Source organism: Nelumbo lutea, chromosome 4 (assembly GCF_056320005.1).
Source record: "Nelumbo lutea isolate HS-2025 chromosome 4, American lotus-T2T, whole genome shotgun sequence".
NCBI classification, from domain to species: Eukaryota; Viridiplantae; Streptophyta; class Magnoliopsida; order Proteales; family Nelumbonaceae; genus Nelumbo; species Nelumbo lutea.
The window spans coordinates 28,398,431-28,421,967 of record NC_142687.1 but is presented as its reverse complement, the minus strand read 5'-3'; the positions used below and the strand labels follow the sequence as shown (position 1 = coordinate 28,421,967).

The following is a 23,537-nucleotide window of genomic DNA, read 5'->3' as shown; positions in this document are numbered from 1 at the left end:
TCACAGGGGCGAGAGGGACTGTATCTAGGATCTGCTCCATTGCCTGGATTCCAAGGATCGTATCCTTGAGCCGAGTTTCAATTTCCATCTTCAAGGTTGTTTGGCTATAGTATGGGGAGAGAGGCGGAGAATTGGTATGGTTGCTTCACCATCAAGATTGTACTAGAAGGCAAATACTATGGCACCATGTGGAGAGAGGCGGATAGTTGAAAATACTACGACAAATACTATGGCAAATACTACGGATTTCTATGAAACAAATGCCTCTTTCTTTCGTTCCCTCTATAAATTTTTTGGCACAAGATACGGATTTCTGTAACTAGCTCACTGCCAGTGCAAGATACGACGATTTTTCTACAATTTGAGACAGAAACTGGCGAGTGAAGATGTCATTGAAGCTATTTTCCCGACAAGTATTCGTCATGATTGTCGTATTCGTCATTGTAATTTTGTGCACCATCTTCCTTGTATGGGCGATCCTCTGACCCTCTAAACCCCAGTTCACATTGCAAGACGCTACGGTGTACCAGTTTAACATCTCCAATGGGAACTTCCTCACCCAAAACTATACATATTAGCCTCCCTATTCTGGGTATCTCGCCTCAAATATCGCCATCGACAATACACTTGAAATTTCAAATCCATTAACGTCTCGGATTGTTCCTTTCCCCTCCTTAAAAATCTAAGAATTAACAAGTAACACAAGCATTTGGATTCTCTTCCACACTCTGGACATAGTAGTGAGTGGTCGTGTGGGGATTATAAGCCTGGTAGGCCTTGACCAGGTTTTGGATTTGCTGCTCCATTGGATCTTTCTTGGATTCTTCTTTCTTGGGCTCTTCCTTCTTTTCTTCCTTCTTGGGCTCCTCTTTATTGGGTTCCTCCTTCTCAAGCTCTTTTGTAGGCCTTACAGAAAACTATATCCGTGTGCCAGAGTTTGTGTAGCTTGCTCACCACGTCTACGAGATCCACATCTCCAACGATTGTCAGTTTCTTCTCTTTCATGTCTATGGTGATGGAATCAATTCCTACATATTCATAAAGATGAAAAATGCAAAGGTTATTTCAATAGCTTCAGGCTATTTTTCTTTCTCAAAACTTAGATTTCTTACTTCAGTTCAATAAGAAAACAGGGTAAAGATCATCTTGACACTTGAAAGGCTAGAGACTGCCTTCATGGTCTTCTGCTTGGCCTTGTCATCATGTAAATCCAACTTTAGCACCACCTTCTGTATCAATTAAAAAAAAAAACGAACAAAAAAGTCTCAATTAACATCAAATCAAACTCTTGATACAATCAAAGGTTCTGAAACTTCCATTGAATTAGAACAAAATAAAGTCCAACAAGAATCAGGAATCAAAGAATCGGATTTCATTTTCTGAAAAGGTTATGAAAAACTAAAACTTATAAAGTGGATATCCAGTACGATTCTGAAAGAGCCCCAAAAGCATGTATACGCAACATACAATAATCAACAGATCACCCTTTTGACTCCGCCCACCTACCAGGGTCACAAAGACATCAACATCTGGTCTCCATTCGTCTACGACATGTCTGTGTCGATTGCACCTTACCTTGTTGCCTCGTTTTCTCAAAAGCATATTTCAGGATCGTCTTGATCAAAATCAAGATTAATGGAAAGCTTAGGTGGAAGGTGGGTACTTGGATCTCTGGGGGCTATCATATCTATGTCAACTGTTCGGCTTATATCACCTTTGGCAGTCGAAACACAGGGATTCCCGTCAGAACGACCTTCAAGTACCAGCTGGTACAAACCTGCGGTGTCAATGTCTGAACTCTCAACTCTAAAGTCTAAAGCAAGCAATCGTCGTTAATAAGTTTGTATTTTCAGGTCTTCGCCTCTCTCCTCATGATGCTGTAGTATTTGCCTGTTTGTACAATCCTGACGGTATAGTTGACTCAGGATCGAATCACCGTTTGGTTGTAGTATTTGCCGTAGTATTTGCCTATTTGTACCAGCAAGATTGTACCAGCAGCCAATCGTCGTTTGACCGTAGTCGGGATTAAATGGGTTCAATCTATAGTATTTCCAATTCCCATCTTTAAGGATAGTATGGGGATTAAAAAATATTGTAATGGTCTGTTTGGATAACAAGGCTAACGAAAGGAGGTCTTTGTCTCACGGTCATAATATAAGGGGTTTTTATTGCAAAATAAAGTATAGGGAGATCTTTATAATTTACCCTAATTAAAAAGAATATGGATTTAAGATGATTCCAAGTTTGAATGGCAAAAAGCAGAGTTGCAACTAGCTTCTATACACAAGACCTGCAGAAAGGTGTGGAAATGGCTTTTCGTATTTTTAGGTTAAATGGGTTTGGACTGTGGTTTTAGGATACGAGGGGTCTTGAGTTTTGGGTTACTTGAAATGGGTTTGCGTTAGAATTAGGTCTTTTTTCATCAAGTTATTCATTTTGATGGTTTGACGGAATTGCTTAGCTCAGCAAAACCTAGTAGACTTGAGTGAGAGTGGGTACATAAAGGAGTTTGCGTAAGTGAAACGGACGACATAGGAGGTAGAAGAGAAACAACCCACCCATGGAGAAGAAAAAGACTTGACATGTGGATTGTTAAGAAAAAGTTTGGATGCATAAACACCAGACTTGCTGACATGTGGATTGTTAAGAATCAAAGCTAAGCTCTAGCAATAGGAAGAAGAAGAAAAAGAAGTATATTCTTTGGAAATGGACTTGATCGGTGAAGAACGTGTTTAATCGAATGAGGACTCCACATCCTCAAGTCTTATGTTGATTCATCTCCGTGTTCTTCCCTCTTCGTCAGAGACGAACCTGTGCAAGCCAACATGGTGTTAATCTGGTTCAAGATCGTGGAGCTTGAGCGGTTTCACCAATTTGAAGATTTTTATCAGGTGAGTTTTATTTTGAAAATTTGAAGAATAATAGAGGGCAAATTCAACATTTTGTTTTTCTGTATGTAAGTAGTAAGGGTAGAGTTAGTCAATTAGCTAAATAGTAGGGATAACCCTTTTTTCTTTTCTCTTATTAAACAAGTCCATCGCAACTTGAATCATCTATTCACCCACCCAATAGTTGAATTGGTCACTTGGCATCTCTTTGAAAATGGAGGTTGGTGATTAAACCCATAAAATTGTGGGCTCTCAATGGTATCATCAATGGATCTCAGGACTCCGGATCTCTTCTCACAAGAACTCTGCCCATGTCTACCCACAACGGACTACCCCCATGCATTGGGAACATCTTCGTGTGCATAATACTACGTAGGAGGGAAATGCACTTACTTAGGTAAATGCACTTACACATGCAAATGTTTCCTAGGAAACACTTATCTAGATAAGTGCATTTACTAGTATTTTTTTTTTTTTGGTTTCCATGTAGAGTGGAACAATGATCATTTTAAGTTTTTAACCATAAAAAATGTCATTATTGAAAGGATGATGTTGTCCCATCATGTATTAGCAATTTTCCTCGTATATAAAAAAGTTATTTACCTAAGTGGACAAAGGGTAATATTTATCCGGGTAACAGTCATGCTCAAGAGTCATTCTTTTTTGCATGACCCACTAATGCCCAAAAATAAACGTGGATATTGAACCAATGTACCAAAAATAACTTACCCACCCTCATTTACCGGAAAAATGAACAAGGCTAAGTGGCATTTGCCTGTCACACAAAAGTCCAAATGCGCCCCTCCTATTTTGTTTAACCTACTTTAATTCTTTGTGTGACATCCTCCTCAATTTCTCCATTGTTGTGAATATTGAACCAATGTACCAAAGGTGGTTATATTGAATTATCTCTTAACTTCTCATACTTATTTTAAAACCTATTGTTTCTAAGATATTTGTTTATAAGCTTAATTTTGCATCTAACACTTCATTAATTAAAATAGTATCATTTACAAACAACATTCACCACAAAAATTTTCATAAATATGTTTAGTCAATTCATCTATGAAATTTCTGTTGTATATCTTATATTACTCTTTTGCTATATAATTTTTAATTAATTTTATTAATTAAAATAATATCATTTACAAACAACATACACCATAAAATTTCTTACTAAATATGTTTGGTCAATTATAAAATTTAGATAGTTGCATGTTGGTATTACTATTCAGCAACATACTAGTGGATGGGATATGGTGGATCCTCTCTACAAAGAAGTAGGGGCTGTTAATTGTTAAAATGGAAAATTCCCGATACTTTGGCTCAAGTGACAATTTGGTCCCCAAACTTTAAAGTGTGACAATCCAATACCCATCATTAAACAGTCCATTAATCAACCATTAAATGACATTTGAAAAGTCAAAAATGCCCTTTGAATGCCATCTAATTCTCTTTACCAATCATCCAAACATTGACAAAAAACTGAATGGTGCCAAATCCTAGCCTCTTCTATTCAAAAAAGTTGATGACTATTTAGAAGAATCTAGAATTTGGAACTGTTCATTTTTATTGTCAATGTTTCATAATTGATAAAAAGAATTAGATGGCATTTTTAAGACATTTTTGACTTTTCAAATGTCACTTAATGACTGATTAATAGATAAATACTAGATTGTCACATTTTAAAAATTTAGGTACTGGATTGTCATATTTTAAAAGTTCAAATAGTGAACTGTCACATTTTAAAGTTTGAATAACAAATTGCCACTGAAGATATATGCAGAGTCCAAAACTTTATATTTTGTTCATCAATCGGTAACGAGCTGAGTTGAGTTGAGTTGGGTTGACGTGAGATGAGTGGCAAATTTCGTAATTCCAGACTCTCCAGTTGATATACTGCATACACGAAAATTCAGAGAGCTACATGTTCTTGTCCGGCTGTACTCTACTATTTCTCTAAAGTCTAAACTCCACTTTACTCTCTTCTTTACGAGTGTGTGTGTGAACTGTGAACTGCGATCTGTGCCTGTGAAAGCTCTGACACCTGAAGAAATTCCACTCAGTTTCTCTTTCTCACATCTCAAGTTTCAAAAGAAAAACAGAGAAAAGCAGGAGAAGAAACTCCGGATGGGAGAGGGCAGGGGCTCTACTTTGGTCTACATCCTGGTCGTCGTTCTAAGCTTAGTTGCCTTTGGATTCGCCATTGCTGCTGAACGCCGCAGAAGCATCGTAAGTTTTTCTTCGCTTTACTTCTTTGCCCTCTTACTACTTTCCATTGTATCGTCCAAAAAATCGCTACTGTGACATCAAGGTTCTTTTTTTCCTTCTTGGATGTAATTTGAATCTCTGGATCGTTTCTGTGCTTATGCAAAATCATCTGCTTGAAGCTTCTGCATGCTGTATCTGATGCACTCTTGTTTATTTTTGGAGGATTAGGGTTTAATATTTGCTTGTTAAGTTTATGTGGATTTAATGTGCTCTTTCTTGCTGTAGAATCTAGGTTAAACTTCTCGTCTATAGTCCTAAATCTTATTTCTTTACTAGTGGGTTTCGTGGTTGCTTGAGTTGATGAGTTTTCAAGCGTTTTCTTGTACTCATTCAGAAGATTTAATTTGGTTGCGCGTATATGTAAATAACGCATCATAACTTGAGTGCTAAAATGTCTGGATTTCTGTGTTGAAAGTTTGATTTATGCCTGCCTAAGATGGGTAGCTTGTTTCTTCAAGAATATGTGCTTGGATTGAGTTCCCTGTAGTCTAATCTTGTCCGTAGCTGCATCAATGCGAGTTGCTGAATTGTGCAACCAGGACATGGTATTGAGGTACATGGATTGTTCTTCTCCTGGCAAGGAACTCCAGTAAGGACTGGGAGATTCTTGTGTGTAATGTAATTCTCTTTTCAACTATTGTTAGAATGTTGCACGAAAAAGCCAATAGTAACATCTTCAATTTCTGCCTTTCCTTGCTTGCCTAACTCAAGATTTGATTTCATTCCTGTACCTGGACCTGGAGTTGAAGAAGCTTGTACCAACATTAGGTAATGACCTTTTTAGTTGAAGAAGCTATCTCAATTAGTATGTTCATAGAGAGGTTATCTGCATATGCTAATAACAGGGAGGTGACTTAATGATTATAAATTCAGTAGTTGTACTCTATTATGTTTCCTTTAGCTATCCCTCTAAAGATCATTTTCTCTAGTTTTTTGCATTTATCTCTGAGGTAATGTATTTTCCTTTATATGCATAATGATGTAGTTGCAATATACTGATTACTACTTTACATTGACTTGTGCATAAAGAAGCTTAGGGTTGCATGTGTCATGCTTCATAACTTGTTTATCAAGATATAAGAAGGTGATGCATAATGAGGCACTGTTTATCCCCCTCCCAAATAAAAAAAGAGGCACTGTAACTTCTGAAAATTCCATGGCTGATATGAGAATTATCCATGATCCTTTGTGCAATGCATGCTTATCCAAGCAAGATTCCTGATCCATTTCTTCTCCAAGATGAATATTCATCATCTCCAAGTCAATACATATAAAGATGGCTCCAGCAACAATGGGCTAGTGTAACGCCTGATGGTTGTCCCTTTACATGTGCATCGGATTACTTGATCCTGATAAAAAAGTTAAACAAATTTTGATGTCCTACATTGTAGGCTTGCTGATTTGGCGCAAGTATTAATCCTTGAGATTTAAAATGCAACTCTATGACTCCCAATGGGAAATTTATTTTTCAAATCAAATGGGGCAGAATATTTACCTTGCACAATATAGTCTGGTGCAGACTGCAGAATGTTTACCTTGTGACTCCCAATAGTTTGGTTGTTGTTCTGGGATCTTTTGGTTGTCTGTTGCTCTGTATATTGGGAAATTTGATTCTATGTTGGGGAGTGCTTGTTTTGAGTTTTCTGTTGGTTTTGTTGTTTGCTCTGAGTTGGGAGGATTAAGCTTTCTTCTCTCTCTTGACATTAAGAGTTATTGTTTATAGGGGTTATGCAAGTATGTATGTGTACTCATCGTTATAAGATAAACGTTCCAATCAATGTTTAACTTAACTTTTTGGGATTTCTGCATGCATTGCACCAAACCATCCAGAGGGAAAACATATTTTAGTAAATTATCCGTGCCAAATTGATGCATTCCCTCTTCTTTTTAGAGAATTGCCACTCAGTTGACCATTTTGTGCCTCACAAATATCAGAGTGAGTTAATGGTCTAAATACCAGGTTGCCCCTAAAAAACCATTCTACTTTTGAATCCATAAAGCATCCATACAACTATTGAACCAACCATCAAAATTCTCTGGAAAGTCTTTGTTGAGCCTAAAAAACCATTTTACTTTTGAATCCATAAAGCATCCATACAACTATTGAATCAACCATCAAAATTCTCTGGAAAGTTTTTGTTGAGCATTCATATAGTTTCAAGATCTTTCATTATGCTATTGGAAATCCTACTGAAATTTCCATAATTTAGGAAAACGAGGAAAATGGAAATAAAGAAATGAAATGAAAAAGAAAAAGAGAAACCCTAGTTTGGAATCTTAATAAGAACATTTAAGAAGAAAGAAGAAATAGAGGTCACATCATGCAAATATCTTCCTCTCTTGATTACATTTAGACACTTTGCTTTCGCTCGTTTTTTTTTTAATGTTTTTCCTGTTCTTGTTCCCTGTTGGCTTTCTTTTCTGCCCACTTATCTTCTTCCTTCATTTGTTATATTTATATTTTGGGTGAACTGTTACATTAGGAAATCTTATTTATTGGTGCTAGACTTGCTGTGCAAAAGGGAAAAGAGGCATCTTTTGGGATTTTAGAATTTGTGGTTGTATTGAATTTTTTTCCTAGGGTTTGTTGCTTTGTTTTTGTTCGCTAGTGGTATGCTGAAATAATGCACGACTTTCTGATTTATTTTCTTCACTTTTTCTCTTGGTAATGGAAATGGTCAGCAGGGGGTTTTGTGGATTTTCTTTGACTATTGGTTCCATTTGGGTTTGAGAGTGTTGTTGTGGTGGTGATTCCCATGCTGTTATTGGTTGACAAACAGTTCATCTGGGCCAAGGAGAATCTGTTATTTACTCAAAGTGGGTGGATCATTGGCTGCTAGATTGAACGCCTTGTTCCGGCAAATCCAAGACTTGTCGATTGGATTTGTTGACAATCTTGCCGGGGAAGGTGTTTTTTAGACTCACTTATTTGGGGTGTGGGGGTGAGAATCCAAAGTGATTTCTGAATGTATTTTGGATTGCTTTATATCTTATTTTAACTCTTTGTTTTGGCTTCTAGTTGCTGCATTTCTCCTCTCCTATATGTGGTTCCAAGGATTTTGTGGTTCTTTCTTTTCCTTAAGTCTTAACACCCTTTGCATTGAAACACAAATAAACAACATTCGTTCCCGTTCCATGCCCTGTAATATGTATTTTCTTTTTCCATATACTCTAATGAGTAAACCTTGGTTCATGATGCAATTTATGATTTTGACACATTTCCTTAAAACAACTGTTCATGTTCACCCAAGGCCCCTTGATGGTGCGCGATCTGGATGCTCTTGGCTGTAGGGCAGCTCGGACGCCTATCGCCAAGTAGGTCGCTCGAATTGCAGGGAAAGGGAGGTATTAGAGAACTCGGGGTGGCTAACCTTAAGTCAGTAATAGTATATGCGAGTTGAGAGTTTGAGAACAAGGAGAGCTAGAATGCACTAAATCGCGCATACCTAGGTCCTGGGGGGTTGATGCCCTTATATAGTTGAGTTGCCGTGGGTCTTACGAAACGACTCCGTGATCCTCGGCCCGCGTAGATGAGATCTGTTTCCGCTTTAGAAGGAGAGTAACGTACTAGTCAATGAAGTCTATAATTACCGTCCGATCTGGGCGGGGAGAGGATATGGCCTGCCGTTATGCGGTGTGATCCTAGGAGAATCGGAGTCTGCTGAGAAGCTTCTGGAGTTGATTACATGTCACTTTAGTACTTGGGTGTTGAACTGGCTTTGGTGCCGAGGTGCCTGAGCACCCAGGCTCCCGAACTGCTGACTAGGCTTCCCTTGCCGAGTTGTCATCCTGCTGGCAGGTCGCGTCCACGTGACCTTTACTTACTAGGTCGGGCCAAATCACCCCTCATCAATTGCCCCCCACTCCTCGTACTAGGGGTCCTGACTCGGTACAGGGAGTTCATGACGAGCCCAAGTGGATTTGGCTCGATGTCTAGGTGGTACGGAGGGCGGACCTTCGGTTGGACTTGTATGACTATTTGGCTTGACTAGGAAATGACCCAGATCACGTATCAGGTACGCGTGGATGTCACACCAATTATAAACTCCACGGACATCAAAACGTGTGCTCAACTGATTTCAACCTTGGGTAGTGTGCAGTCGGTTCTCCTAGGAACTGTTGGATCATGTGGATGTTGGCTGTTGATCCCCGGATATGATGGCTATAAATAGGGGCGGAAGGGCTCATTTTCTTCGCCACAAACCGCATGTCTGAGTTCTTTGAGGTCGTGTTCAAGTCTCCCAACTCGGTGTCAACTATCCCTGTGTTCGAGGTCATCTTGCTCTCTTCGATTTTCTTTGGTTAGTTCGTCTTTTCTTGTTTTCGATTCCGTTGTCCATTCCTTTAGTATGTCTTGTCTTAGTTTTGATAGTCTCTTAGATGGGAAGCGGTGAGTCCGCTGGGGTCAAGGTGGGCACCTCGGCACAGACCGCGAAGCCTCGTCCTGCCGAGGTGGGCACTTCGGCAAAGGATGTGGACTCCAGCCCATCCGAGGCAAACTCACCTCGGCAAGAGTGCGAGGCTTCTTGTAGGTCGGCCTCCATTTCGCGTCAGGGTCGTTTGCCGGACAGCTTCGACCCGTCTTCAATGACAACGGATAGGCTCTTGTTCATATTAGCTCGGTATAAGTTCCCCAATAACTTAGTGTACAACATTCCCTTAGGTAACTTTCCTTGGGATCACGGTCATGACGAGATTGTGGTCTTTGAGGAGCAGCTCGTAGCTGGGTTGCGCTTCCCACTCCATTAGTTCATAGTTGAGATCATCAAATTTTTTGATATTGCCATAGACCAGCTCCATCCGAACTCTATCTGCAACATCGGTACCATCTCCCTTTTCCACGATTATAACTGACCTCTAGACTTTGACTCGATCCTTTCTATCAAGAAAAATTCAGCTTGTGTTCTACTCGAGCACAAACGAAGCTATTACATGTCTCCTCGCCCTAGGTACAAGTTCTTGCACGAGCTCCCAAACGAAGTCCCGGCTTGGAAGAGGCGTTATTTTGTAGTCCGTAACACTGCGGGGTGGCCGTTCCTGAGTCACTGGAGGGATGCTGATGAGGGCAGATTTGGCCCTCTAGTGAAATTGTGACACGTGGCACCTCGTGACAACTAGGCAACACCTAGGCAACCACTTACCAAGTTGGTGTCCCACTCGGGCATCAGCTTGGCTGGTCTGGCGCGGCCTAGCGTAGCCTGGCACGATCTGTATGCGACCTGCGCGCTGCCTGGCGCGGCCTGGATCAGCCTGGCATATGATCCGTCCTGGCCGACCTAGCTGCCCATAGGACATCCACCGATAAACTCGGCATGCATACTCCACGAGCTCGGTAGCTCACCAAGGAGCTCGCCAAGGAGCCAGGCAGCTCGGCAGAGTTCGCCACAAGCAGCTCGACATAGCTTCCCTAGGCAGCTCCCCACTTGTAGGGTTGTTCGGTACAGAAGAGTATAGCGTATCACAGGAAGATCTCCTGCCTGACAACCTGGCCCAGACACCGACCCGCCGACTGAAGCAGGCGCCGACCAGGCCGCCTGACACAAGCGCTATCCTGACGACCTCGAGGAGTTCACCACCGTACCCCGGTTCTAACGGGATGTGACGAGTCTTACCGTTTGGAGGCTTTTCACCCACCTAACCCGCGAGGACTCCGGTATATAAAGACCTCACCCCCCAAAGGGGAGGGAGGATGGAAAAAATAGAGGTAATCCTTGCTCTCTATCTCTCTCATTTCTCCAATATCATCTTCAAGCTCTCTACAATTAGAGTGCTAACTTAAGCGTCGGAGAGTCCCTGTCGGGAAAATATCCCCGGGTCCTCTGATTCGGTTCTCGTAGGTCCCTCAACTCCCGTTGCCTACAAAGAGGAGGAAAAGATGGAGTTCTCGCAGGTCCCTCAGCTCCCACTGCCTACAAAGGAAAGATCACCTCATTTAGAGGGCAGTCGGGTTGCGTTGCACCAAGGAGCTCCACCATTCTCTGAATCACAGGCCGCCTAGGAGTAGGGAGCTCGCCGTTAGGGAGCTCGTCACTAGGCAGCTCGCCACTAGGTAGCTCGCCACTAGGTAGCTTGCCACTAGGCAGCTCGCCACCTCACAAGCAGCTCGCCACTAGGTAGCTCGCCACTAGGCAGTTCGCCACTAGGTAGCTCGCCATTAGGTAGCTCGCCACTAGGCAGCTCGCCACCAAGCAGCTCGGCACCTCACAGGTAGCTCGTCACAAGGTAGCTCATCACCAGGAAGCTCACCACTAGGGAGCTCATCACTAGGTAGCTCGCCACCAGGTAGCTCATCACCAGGTAGCTCGCCACCAGGTAGCTCACCACCAGGGAGTTCGTCACCAAGTAGCTCACCACCAGGCAGTTCACCACCAGGCACTTCACCACTAGGTCAAATGACGAGGTACTTAGCCAAAAAAATTGATACATCACAAAAAATTGGTACGCGACCAGAAACGGTTACATCAATTGGCGCCGTCTGTGGGAAAACACTACAAAAAGCTAAGTTCTCATCATACAAAAACTAAGTTCTCATCTTACAAAAGCTAAGTCCTCTTCTCCCAGAAAGCTAAGTCCTCACTTTTTAGAAATTGAAGCTCTCGCTTTATAGTTTACATTTTTTATGAACTCAAAAACTACGTAGGGAGCTAACAGACTAAGTTTACTTTCAATTCAGATAAAGCCTCTTCAGTCCGACTCGCAAGGTCCCCCCCTACAAAGACGAGCTCTTCGTGGCTTCCGCGGGAGCTGGCGACCTAAAGTTAGTAGTGCTGCCCCCGAAGGTCGAGCTCCTAATAGCTTCTTGTAGGAGTGGGTGATCGACATTACAAAGCTGATGCAGTGCAATCATAGCTCTACCCCCTGGTCAGCTCGGCACCTTGCAGGTGGCTCGACGCCTAGTCAGCTTGGCACCTCACTGGTAGCTCGGCACCTGGTCAGCCCGACACCTCATAGGTAGCTCGGCACCTCACAGGCAAAGCCTATGGGCCACATTATTTCTTAAGACCTAGTCCCCTCTTCGGCACGGGCAAAGTCAAAAAAGAGTAGACTATGAGTCACTCCCAAAAGCCTACGGGCGACATTACTACTTAAGACCCAATTGCCTCTTCGGCATGGGCAAAGTCAAAGAAGAGTGAACTACGAGTCGCTCCCAAAGCCTACGGACCACATTACTGCTTAAGACCCAGTCGCCTCTTCGGCATGGGCAAAGTCAAGAAGAATGGACTACGAGTCGCTCCCAAACCCTACGGGCCACACTATTGCTAAATACCCAGTCGCTTCCTCAGCACGAGCAAAATCAGCAAAAGTGAACTATAAGTTGCCCCCAAAGCCTAAGGGCTACACTACTGAACTGGCGGAGACCTCACCTTACTGGCAGCTCGCCACATATAGGCAGCTCCCAAAGCCTAAGGAATTGGATCACCACTTACTAGCTCGTCGACTTACGGGCCAAAAGAAGAAATCTACTCCCTTCGCTGAGTTACTCTCATCTCGGGAGTGGGGGGCAAATGATGAGGGCAGATTTGGCCCTCCAGTGAAATTGCGACACGTGGCACCTCGTGACAACTAGGCAACACCCAGGCAACAACTTACCAAGTTGGTGTCCCACCCGGGCACTGGCCTGGCCGGCCTAGCGCGGCCTGGCGCGACCTGCACGTGGCCTGCATGCGGCCTGTGCGTGGCCTGGCCGACTTGGATTAGCTTGGCACATGATCCGACCTGGCCAACCTAGCCGCCCATAAGACGCCCACCGATAAACTCGGCATGCATACCTCACGAGCTCAGTAGCTCTCCAAGGAGCTCGCCAAGGAGCTCGGTAGCTCGCCAAGGAGCTAGGCAGCTCGACAGAGTTTGCCACAAGCAGCTCGGCATAGCCCAAGGAGCTCGGCATAGATCCCCCGGGCAGCTTGCCACTTGTAGGGTAGCTCGGTACAGAAGAGTATGGCGTATCGCAGGAAGATCTCCTGCCTAACAACCTGGCTTAGACACCGACCCACCGACTGACGTAGGCGCCGACCTGACAACCTGGCCCAGGCACCGACCAAGCCGCCTGACACAAGCGCCAGCCTGATGACCTCGAGGAGTTCACCACCGTACCTCGGTTTTGACGGGATGTGACGAGTCTTACCGTTTGGAGGCTTTTCACCCACCTAACCCGCAAGGACTCCGGTATATAAAGACCTCACCCCCCAAAGGGGAGGGAGGATGGAAAAAATAGACGTAATCCCTGCCTTCTATCTCTCTCATTTCTCCAATATCATCTTCAAGCTCTCTACAATCAGAGTGCTAACTTAAGCGTCGAAGAGTACCCTCCGGGAAAATACTCCCGGGTCCTCTGTTTCAGTTATTGCAGGTCCCTCAACTCCCGCCGCCTACAAAGAGGAGGAAAAGATGGAGTTCTTGCAGGTCCCTCATCTCCCACTGCCTACAAAGGAAAGATCACCTCATTTAGAGGGCAGTCGGGTTGCGTTGCACCAGGGAGCTCCATCATTCTCTGAGTCACAGGCCGCCTAGGAGTAGGTAGCTCGCCACTAGGTAGCTCGCCACTAGGCAGCTCGCCACCAAGCAGCTCGACACCTCACAGGTAGCTCGCCACCAGGTAGTTCACCACCAGGAAGCTCGTCACCAGGTAGCTCGCCACTAGGTAGCTCGTCACCAGGTAGCTCGCCACCAGGTAGCTCACCACCAGGGAGTTCGTCACCAAGTAGCTTACCACCAGGCACTTCGCCACTAGGTCAAATGACGAGGTACTTAGCCAAAAAAATTGATACATCACAAAAAATTGGTACGTGACCATAAACGGTTACATCGGATGCCATCCAGGACCCTGACGTCAGATTGGACCAAAAGACATGGGAGGAGGTTTGATCTTGGGCGAAGCTCGGGCTGAAGTTCGAGAACTTCGTGACCGAGGAGAAGCTCGTACAAGCCGGGCTAAGTCCTCCTGGTAGGTCGTCATCACAATTGTTGTACTTGTTTTCTTCGTCTTGTTTTACTTTGAGGTTATATCTAACTCTGTTTGTCATCTTTTGCAGTTGCCATGGCTGACATCCCTGCCGACGAGCTCTTCGAGAGCATGCAAAAGGGGAAGAAGAAGAAGAGGGCCTCTAAGAAGGCTCGCCTCCACGCAGAGACCACCACCTTCGACATTGACGCCATTGTCCCCGAGAACCCACTAGTTGCTGAGCAGCCACTCGTGATCGACTTGGTCGAGGAGGACCAAGGCAAAGCTACCCCGCCCCGCGTGCTTGAGGAGACCACATCTTTCGAGCCCTAGCATGCTTAGGCGACCACTCCATCGAGTAGCGATACCTCTGCTTGGAGCGTCTTGACTCCAAAGTTTGGTCTCCTCAAGAGCAAGGACGCAGTCTTCGCTGAGGAGGTTGCTCCTTGGGCTGACTTACCGGTCGCTCAGCTCGGGGCTAGAGCGGTAACTCATTGCATGGTGGTACGTACTCAACCGTTGGGCCATATTACACTTAGATTTTTCTCCATACTTAGACTTTGTTTCTTCTCTTGGCAGGTGAGTTCTTCGATCCATGCCCTGGCCTACTAGTCCGAGGTGAACCTGAAATGAGCTCTCAAGGCCGAGGAGTCCTCTTGAAGTGCCCACTCCGAGCTAAACCTAGCTCACAGTGAGATCAGCCGCCTGAAAAACGATGCACGAGCTAAGAAGGAATTGTTGATTCTGCTGGTGGTGGAGGAGCTGGAGGAGCGCGAGGCGACTCTTAAGAGAGAACGAGAACCTCGAGGCGTTGGTGAAGGAGCGGACTGATATTCTACTCTAGGCAATGGAGGAGGCCAAGGTCAAGGCCGTCGAGGAGTACAAGTCTTCGGCGGAACATTGTGAGTTGTTGGTCGAGGCCGGGATAGCGGGCTACCGCAAGGGTTTTAAGCTTAGCAGATGGTTGACCTGGCGTGAATTCCCCCACCTCGACCTCAGTGCAATCACAACGTTGAAGATCACCAAGGAGATGGTCGTCAAAGCTGCTAAGGAGCCGGACTCCGAGGAAGAGAGCGACGATGACCTCCTCGGCGATGAGACAGCAGAAGAGGGAGAGGGAAGTGGTGTTGTCGAGGACCATATGGAGACCGATCTGCCTATCGATGCCTCTGTTGGGGATGAGGAGTCCCATGTTGTTTGATGCCTCTTTTCTTGGACCCCCTGTAAATACACGATGTCTCGAGCCTCTGAGTTCAGTTATATAGTTGTAGTCTTCTTGTTCTTGTTCTTTTTTTTTTCACTATGTACCCAAAATGCTTCATTAATGAAACACAACATTTGCAAAATTTCTTGTGTGCAAAAATTTCTCTAAGTATAGATTACTCCCGAGCTGGCGAGATAGACTCGAATAGGAATAGTCCAATGTCGTACGCCGAGGTGAACAAACACTGTAGAGTACATGCCCGACTTGTTTGTGCCCGAGCTACTTTGCCTTACCCATGCCAAAGCGGTTGGGGTTTTTGGTTGCCCATGTTGAAGCGACTAGGTCTTAGCAAGCCCATGCCGAAGAGGCGATTGGGTATTATATCGCGCTGAGGTCTTCTAGTAAGCTTGGCACCATAGCACTTAGGCTTCTGGGAGTGAATTAGGGTCCTCTCTCCAGTTCGTCGTCCTTAGGGTCAGCTCGGTGATCCCGTGGACTTAGTCGTCTTTTTAGTTGTGTTGAGGTTTCACAGATAGTATCTCCTTAGGTTGTCAACGTTCCAAACTCAAGGTACCTGTTTTCCTTCCATGGTTTCAAGCTCATAGGTTCCTTCTCCGAACACCCGTCTCACCCGATATGGACCTTCCCAGTTTGGACCGAGCTTACCCACGCCGGGCTCAGGTACCATTACCTTATGGAGGACCAGGTCGCTGACTGAGAATAGTCGCTTCCTGACCCGGGCATTATAATATTGAGCTACTCGCTGCTGGTAAGCCATAGTTCGAATATGTGCTAGGTTGTGTACCTCTTTAACCAGGTCCAAGTTAGTTCGAAGCTCGTCGTTGTTCGCCTCTTCGTCATATGCTTCGAGCCGCAACGTTGGTACTTCAATCTCTACTGGAATCATGGCTTTTGTCCCATATGTGAGGTTGAAGGGTGTTTTGCTAGTCGTGGTCTTGATGGTAGTCCGGTAGGCCCAAAGGACGCTGGGTAGCTCGTCCACCCATAACCCTTTAGCTCGCGCAAGGCAACACTGGGTAGCTCAGCCCAAAGGACGCTGTTCGTCACTTCGGCCTGTCCGTTTGCTTGGGGGTGTGCTACTGAAGTGAAATTTTGCCGAAATCCCCATCTTGGCGCATCCGTTCTGGAATTTAATGTCCTCTAATTGCTTCCCGTTATTCGAGATCAAAACTTAGGGCAGTTCGAAACGACACACGATGTTTTTCCAAAAGAAATTTTGCACGTTCCTTTCTGTGATGCTTACCAACGGTTCGGTTTCCACCCACTTCGTGAAGTAGTCCACTGCCACAACCAAGAACTTCCTCTGCTCGGCTACAGACGGAAATGGACCGAGGATGTCAATTCCCCACTGCGCGAAGGGCCACAGGCTAGTTAGGTACTTCAGATCGGCGGCAAGTTGATGGAGGATGTTGGCATGCCTCTGACATCTGTCGCATTTCTTGACGAGCTTGAGTGCGTTTGCCTTCATAGTGGGTCAATAGTAGCCCTGCATTAATGCCTTTTGGGCGAGCGCTCTGCCCCCCAAGTGTCCTTCGCATAACCCTTCATGGATATCACGAAGTACGAATTCAACTTTTGAGGGTCGTAGACAATGTAGGTAGGGGAGCGTGAAGGACCTCTTGTACAACCATCCGTCTATAAGGATGTACCGAGCTAATTGATGCTCTACCCTCTGAGTTGCTTTGCGTTCTGCAGGTAGGGTCCCTTGGAGCAGATAATTCACGAGCGGGTCAATCCAGCTCGATTCCGCTTGCAACACAGGAGCGACCTTTTTTGCGCCCCTGAGAATGCTAGGCCGAGGCAGGTCCTCTATGTACACCGTCTGTGTGGTGTTGTCGCTGGTACTTGCTAGTCGTGACAACGCGTCGGCCTCAACATTGGTTAAGTAGGTGGCCATAGTTGAGTCGTGTGCTTCGTAGTCACAATTGACTTGGTTAACTACCAGCTGTGAGTCGCTGCACACGATGAGATGTTTTGTACCCATTTCTTTCGCTAAGTTTAGCCCGACAATTAGTGCTTCATACTCTGCCTCATTGTTTGACACATTGAATATGAACTGGAGAGCGTACTCTAGCTTCACCTCACTCGGGCTGTACAGTATCAATCCAACACCGCTTCCTCGCTAGTTGGACGAGCTATCTACATGGAGGATCCAGGGCTTCTCGTCCCAGGTCGGTACTGCTCTGATCGGGACCGGTGCCGTGCTGGTTGACGCCTCCGATACGTTAGCGCGCTCAGTCAGTTTAGGGGCCGGCGTGTTGAATGTGCATTCTACTACGAAGTCCGCCAAGACTTGGGCTTTGATTACTGGCCGTGGCTCAAACCGAGTGTTGTACTTGCTCAGCTCGATGGACCACTTCGTCAACCTCCCTGACACCTCGGGCTTAAGTAAGATGTGCCTCACAGAGGTTTATTAGTAAGGATGACAATGGTATGGGCTTGGAAGTATGGCGCAATTTCCGATCTGCTACTACTAATGCGTACGCCAGCTTCTCGATGTTAGGATATCTGGTTTCCGCGTCCTGCAAGACTTTACTTACGTAGTAGACTGGTCGTTGGATCTGGTCTACTTCTCTGATCAATATCGAGTTGACCACTCGTCACTCGCGGAGAAGTACAACTTCACTCATCTCCTTCCTCAGGTCGGGTTAAAATTGGGGCAGTGCTTAGGTACCTTTTCAGCTCATCAAACGCAAGCTGGCACTCTTCGGTCCATTCAAAATTTTCATTCCTTTTAATTGCCTTAAAAAATGGTAGGCACCAACTTGCCGATTTAGACATAAACAAGTTTAGGGCAGCTACCCGGCCAGTTAGCCGTTGGACTTCCTTGATTTTCTAGGGTGGTCGATATCTAAAATAACCTTGATTTTATCCGGATTAGCTTCGGTGCCACGTTGGTTCACTATGTAATCGAGGAACTTACCCGACGTGACCTCGAAGACACACTTGTTTGGGTTTAGCTTCATATTGTACTTCCTCAAAATTTGAAAAATAGCATCTAAATCATCGATTAAAGATCTAGAGAATTAGGTCTTCATGACCATGTCATCAACATAATACTCTACTTTATTGCTAATCAAAGGCCCAAAAATTTTGTTTACAAGTCGCTGGAAAGTTGCTCCAGCGTTTTTCAAACCAAAAGGTATGAGACTTTATAACAATACAACCCGAGTTTGGTTACAAAAGCGGTTTTATCCTGATTGATTGTGTCCAGCCTAATCTGGTTGTAGCCGGAGTAGGCGCCCATGAAACTTGGCACACTCCTCAGTATAGTGGATTGTCTCTTCCATCGGGGCAGCACACAACTCAGTATAGTCCGTTGGTTGCTCCAGCTCGACGTCTTCTATCAACTTTGCCTTTCCCTTCATGGCAGCCACATAGCACTTACGGGATTCAAATTGATCGCCTCGTATGACCCCTACCCCATAATCTGTCAAAAACTTCATCGCGAGATAGTAAGTCGATACTATCGTGTGCAAAGCATGTGTGATGGGCTGACCTATAATCGCGTTGTAGGGGGACAGAGTCGCGACCGCCAAGAATGTACGTTCAAATCGTACAATGTTCAGCCACGTGCCCGCCTCCACTGGTACTGTGACCCGATCGATAGGCATGACTTCTCCGCAGAACCCTATTAGCGGAGTATCCGTCGGTTTCAGATTGCTCTGTTGCAGTTGTAACTTGTCAAAAGTTCCTTTGAAGTGGATATCAGCTGAACTACCTGAGTCCACCAAAATCCGCTTCACCTTTTAGTCATTGATGATCAACTTTATGACAAGGGCGTTGTCATGAGGGTACTAAATCCCACGAGCATCGTCCTCGGTGAAATAAATGGGTTCTTCTATTCGAGGTCACTTTGGTGGGTTCTCTGCCTCGTGCTCCAATTCTCGAACCGAAGTCTTCCCTACTGCTGCTGTGCACCCCGCTACAATGGATTCCCAGTGATCAGGAAAGCATCTACATGATCATTGGGGTCGAAAGACCCATCATACATGTCTAGTGGTGGTACCTTGAAATCTTTTGGCATTGGGGCCGCTAGGAGCTCAGGTAATAGGGGGGATGGCCGGCTCAACAGAGCAGGCGCCATTCTCGTGGCCACCGAGCTTACCTCTTCTCTTTCTCTGCTTTGATCTACTAGGTGGCTGGGATTTGTTGGCGGGTTGTTCCTTGCTGAGGAACGGCGAGTCTTGCAACATTGTCGTTGCTGCTTTTTTGCTGGTGCTTTATTTGTGCTGCCAGCCTCATTGTTGTCAGGTATCTCGATTTTGCTCCGAATGATGGGGCGAGGTGGATCGGGAGTCCTCGCCGCTTCTTCGCCGCGTGATCGGTGTTGGTTGTCGCGGGGTGCCAAGGGGTCTTCTCTCGAGCCCGCGCCTTGGGCCCCAAGCTGATGATCTACGTTGTCCTGATGCGGGAGTTGCCGACTATGCCTCTCGGGCTGGCTGGGTTTGGGCCTATCCTTCGAGTTCTCCCTTTGGGAGGCTGGGGGAGTACACCGTTCATCTACTATTCCTCGTGGCGGGGTTCGTCCCAAGGGAGGGATTGATACCTGTGAAGTTCTTTCACTGTGGGGAGGAGATTGGCGGTCGTTTTGATGGGCCCGGTGCTGGTTCTGGTTCTGAGTCTGTCTTTGATGTTGACCAACTGGTTGGTTCAATTGCAGCGGTGGGAACTGCTGTTGGTACTGCTGGTAGAAGTAATAGTGCTGAAACTGCTGGAACTGGTGAATCTATTGCATCTGGATCTGCATCGTCCGAATGTTAAACTGGGAATGCCCGACCCCAGGGGGAATCATAGAGGGCTCTGAGAACGTGGTGTTCACTTGGGGGAATGGGACATTCACTTGTTGGGTGGTGTGCGGCACGGACAGTGATGGAACCCCTGAGATTGTCAAGGGAATGGTGAACTGGCCTATGGTCACCGAGGGACCTTGGGGAATAGTTGTTTGTTGCTCTTGCCCCCTAGTGACGTTCATGTTGCTCTTTTCGGTATTGTTGGAAGATGCCATTAAGGTTGAGACTGGGATTGGAATGATCTTTCGATCGTTTCCCATAGACGGCGCCAATTGATGGTGCATGATCTGGATGCTCCTAGCTGTAGGGCAGCTCAGACGCCTATTGCCAAGTAGGTCGCTCGAACTGCAGGGAAAGGGAGGTATCAGAGAACCCGGGGTGGCTAACCCGACGAGGTTGCTCCAATACTTAAGTTAGTAATAGTATATGCGAGCTGAGAGTTTGAGAACAAGGAGAGCTAGAATGCACTAAATCGCGCGTAGCTGGGTTTTTTTTTGGGGGGGGTTGATGCCCTTATATAGTTGAGCTACCGTGGGTCTCACGAAATGACTCCGGGATCCTTGGCCTGCGTAGATGCGATCCATTTCCGCTTTAGAAGGAGTAACATACCAGTCAATGAAGTCTATCGTTACCGTCCGATCCGGGCGGGGAGAGGATAAGGCCGCCCTTACGTGGCGTGATCTTGGGAGATTTGGAGTCCGTTGAGAAGCTTCTGGAGTTGATTACGTGTCACTTCGATACTTGGGTGTCGAATTGGCTTGGTGCCAAGGTGCCCAAGCACCCGGGCTCCCGCACTGTTGACTAGACTCCCCTTGCCAAGTTGTCATCCTGCTGGCAGGTCGTGTCCACGTGACCTTTACTTGCTAGGTCGGGCCAAATCACCCCTCATCACCCCTCTTTTATATGGTTTCTCTCTATTGGTTTTTGTATTTTTGTATGAGATGTCTTGATTCGTCACTTCTAATGTCCAATGATAGGGGCTAGGAACCTTGACAAAGTTAAAGATTATTCATAAAAATAACATAGAAATAAATTGAAGAATTGCACCTCCATCATGCAAACCTTCAAAAGTTGGAATCTCACAATTTCTGGAAGTATAATTCAGTTTTCATTTACTAATATGTTAATCACATGAATCTTCACTTTATCAATGAGATGGTATCCATGGATCATGATTGGGAGTTGTGTAGAAAAGAATGATTTAGACATATTATTGAGATGGTATCATGGAATCTCCATCTCTCAGAGTTGCTTTGTTGAAGATTTTAGGATAATGATGACCGAGTAAACATTTGTAAATCATGTGGGGGAAAACAGTTATTATGACATATATAGTTTAAAGCATAAATCATGTAAGAGATAAAAATAAGGTTGTACCAGAAAATGATAAATATGGATAATAAGGTTGCAAAACCGTTATATATAGGTATGCTAAGGTGATACATGGGATTCTGGTGGGACAGCATAAAGAATCTGAGGAATACTAAGGTTAAGAGTAAGTCAAAATTATAGCTATTACAGATGCATGAGAAACCACACAACAGGAATATCACAGAGGCCCAGTGGATAAAATAGAAAAGGCAGTGCAGCAAAAAGCTTGAAGTAATGGACTTTCAGTTCAGGCCCTAAACTGTTGATTAGTAACTAAGGATAATGAGTTAATGACAAACCATTTAAAGGGTTCCCACTTGAGAAAATCAACCTGGCAGGATGATTGTAGCCAGTAATTTAGTGTTTTAATTTTGGATGGTAAAGAAAGCAATCTGTTGCAACTATAAGATGATTTAGAAATCAGGTAGTAATCCACTGTTTCTCATTTTTGAAACAAAAAATTCAGGTGCAGCCCATATATGGTGGGTTCTTATTATCCTATATATAATCAGCTGAAAGTCATCCATTATCATCTTAAGCTTTCTGCAACAAATACCATAGGCCCCAGATGATTTGTTGTCTAAGGTGCATAGGACCAGTTGTAGCGCTATGAGTTTACCTTTACACAGCCCTATTCCCGAGTTGGTTTGCCTTGTTGGTCTGAAGAAAATGAATTAGGAAAAAGATCCTGATCTTTTGGTGGGTTTTCTAATAAGGTGATTCCATTCTGTATTGACAGGGTAGAGTTGTTACAGATCGATACAATGCAAGCTACTGTGCTTATAACTCAGATGTTGCAACTGGTTATGGGGTTGGTTCTTTCTTATTCCTACTCTCAAGTGAATCACTGCTTATGGGTGTCACGAAATGCATGTGCTTCGGCAGAGCCTTAGCCCCTGGTGGAAATCGAGCCTGGTCCATCATCTACTTCATATCATCATGGTGAGATTTCTTTATATGTTTCGGGATGCCAGTTTTCTGTCACTACCTAACAAGAGAACTCCATGTTTAGTACACATTTATTTTCAGTTATTCATATTAGTATCTTTGTTTTAACAACTATTCTTTGTTATACTATATGAATAATATTGTGCAAAGTTTCTTTTTGCGCATGACATGCATATTTAGATCTGGTCGTAGATTTTTAGCATTCTTTACCCTTACAGACGATTAAGTTGCCACGTTTAAGCTGTCTAATTAAGTGTCAGGATCGTCAGCTCTGAAACATGTGTTAGGTGTTGTCAGCCTGCTCTGATAAACTTGTGAATTGTGTGCAGGCTAACTTTTCTGATAGCGGAGGCATGTCTAATTGCCGGAGCAGCAAAAAATGCCTACCACACAAAGTACAGAGGGATGATTTATGCCCAGAACCTCTCATGTGAAACTCTGAGGAAAGGTGTTTTTATTGCAGGAGCAGTGTTTGTGGTTGCATCTATGATTCTTAATGTCTATTATTACATGAACTTTACCAAAGCCACAGCACAAGCTGCTCGCAAAACCAATCGTCCAAACTCGACAGTCGGAATGACTGGGTACGCCTAAGACCAGGACAATGAACCCAGATATTTCTTCAAGTTTTGCTTCTTGGGCTACATGAAATGAAAATTTTGGTGGGTCTCTGATTGTATGATGTAATAGTAAACTGTCAGACATTTTACTTAATGTTATTTACAGATCCAAAAGAAGTGTTCTAAATCTAAACCATCTATGATACTACGATCTACCTTGTGGACTGGACGAGACACGCACACCACACATAAATCGCATTTACTAGGATGATGGACCACGGAAAATCTGGGTTGTCCATTGGATTGGCGAATGGCGACTTGCCTTATACCTATTCCCTACATCGATCACATCTTGTTTTCTTCCCGTCTCATTTTATGTGTAGTGTAACGAATACGCTATTTGTTTATTTCCCACAGTTCATTCATTCATTGTGCGTGAGACAGGTCCAGTTCATTGGCCCTTGTTTGATACAACAGGTCTGCATTTGGCTTGAATTCCCTGGTTTGGTTTGGTAGTGGGTACAGGAGCACGACTGCAAA

General features: G+C 44.8%; 1 protein-coding gene, 1 long non-coding RNA gene and 2 pseudogenes across 2 annotated transcripts; 3 read left to right on the top strand and 1 right to left on the bottom strand.

Moving 5' to 3' along the window:
- The first annotated feature begins 386 nt into the window (after positions 1-386).
- LOC148854829 (NDR1/HIN1-like protein 12) lies at positions 387-1,796 on the top strand (annotated as a pseudogene).
- LOC148854830 (heavy metal-associated isoprenylated plant protein 39 pseudogene) lies at positions 690-1,235 on the bottom strand (annotated as a pseudogene).
- A 2,834-nt stretch (positions 1,797-4,630) lies between the features above and the next one.
- On the top strand, positions 4,631-23,190 carry LOC148854827 (uncharacterized). The gene is made up of 3 exons (XM_088985221.1): positions 4,631-5,120; positions 22,229-22,431; positions 22,767-23,190. The coding sequence occupies exons 1-3, from the start codon at positions 5,019-5,021 to the stop codon at positions 23,029-23,031; spliced, it is 570 nt and encodes a 189-aa protein (XP_088841347.1). The 5' UTR covers positions 4,631-5,018; the 3' UTR covers positions 23,032-23,190.
- Positions 11,831-15,446, top strand: LOC148854828 (uncharacterized). The gene is made up of 3 exons (XR_016113052.1): positions 11,831-14,103; positions 14,192-14,604; positions 14,680-15,446. It is a non-coding gene; the product is annotated as an uncharacterized LOC148854828 (long non-coding RNA).
- Positions 23,191-23,537: the final 347 nt, after the last annotated feature.

Excerpts from the sequence above, each read along its gene's own strand:
- LOC148854827 (XM_088985221.1), top strand. The coding sequence starts at position 5,019 with ATGGGAGAGGGCAGGGGCTCTACTTTGGTCTACATCCTGGTCGTCGTT. Across the intron at positions 5,121-22,228 it reads CTGAACGCCGCAGAAGCATC|GGTAGAGTTGTTACAGATCG; the intron begins GTAAGTTTTTCT and ends CTGTATTGACAG. Across the intron at positions 22,432-22,766 it reads ATCTACTTCATATCATCATG|GCTAACTTTTCTGATAGCGG; the intron begins GTGAGATTTCTT and ends AATTGTGTGCAG.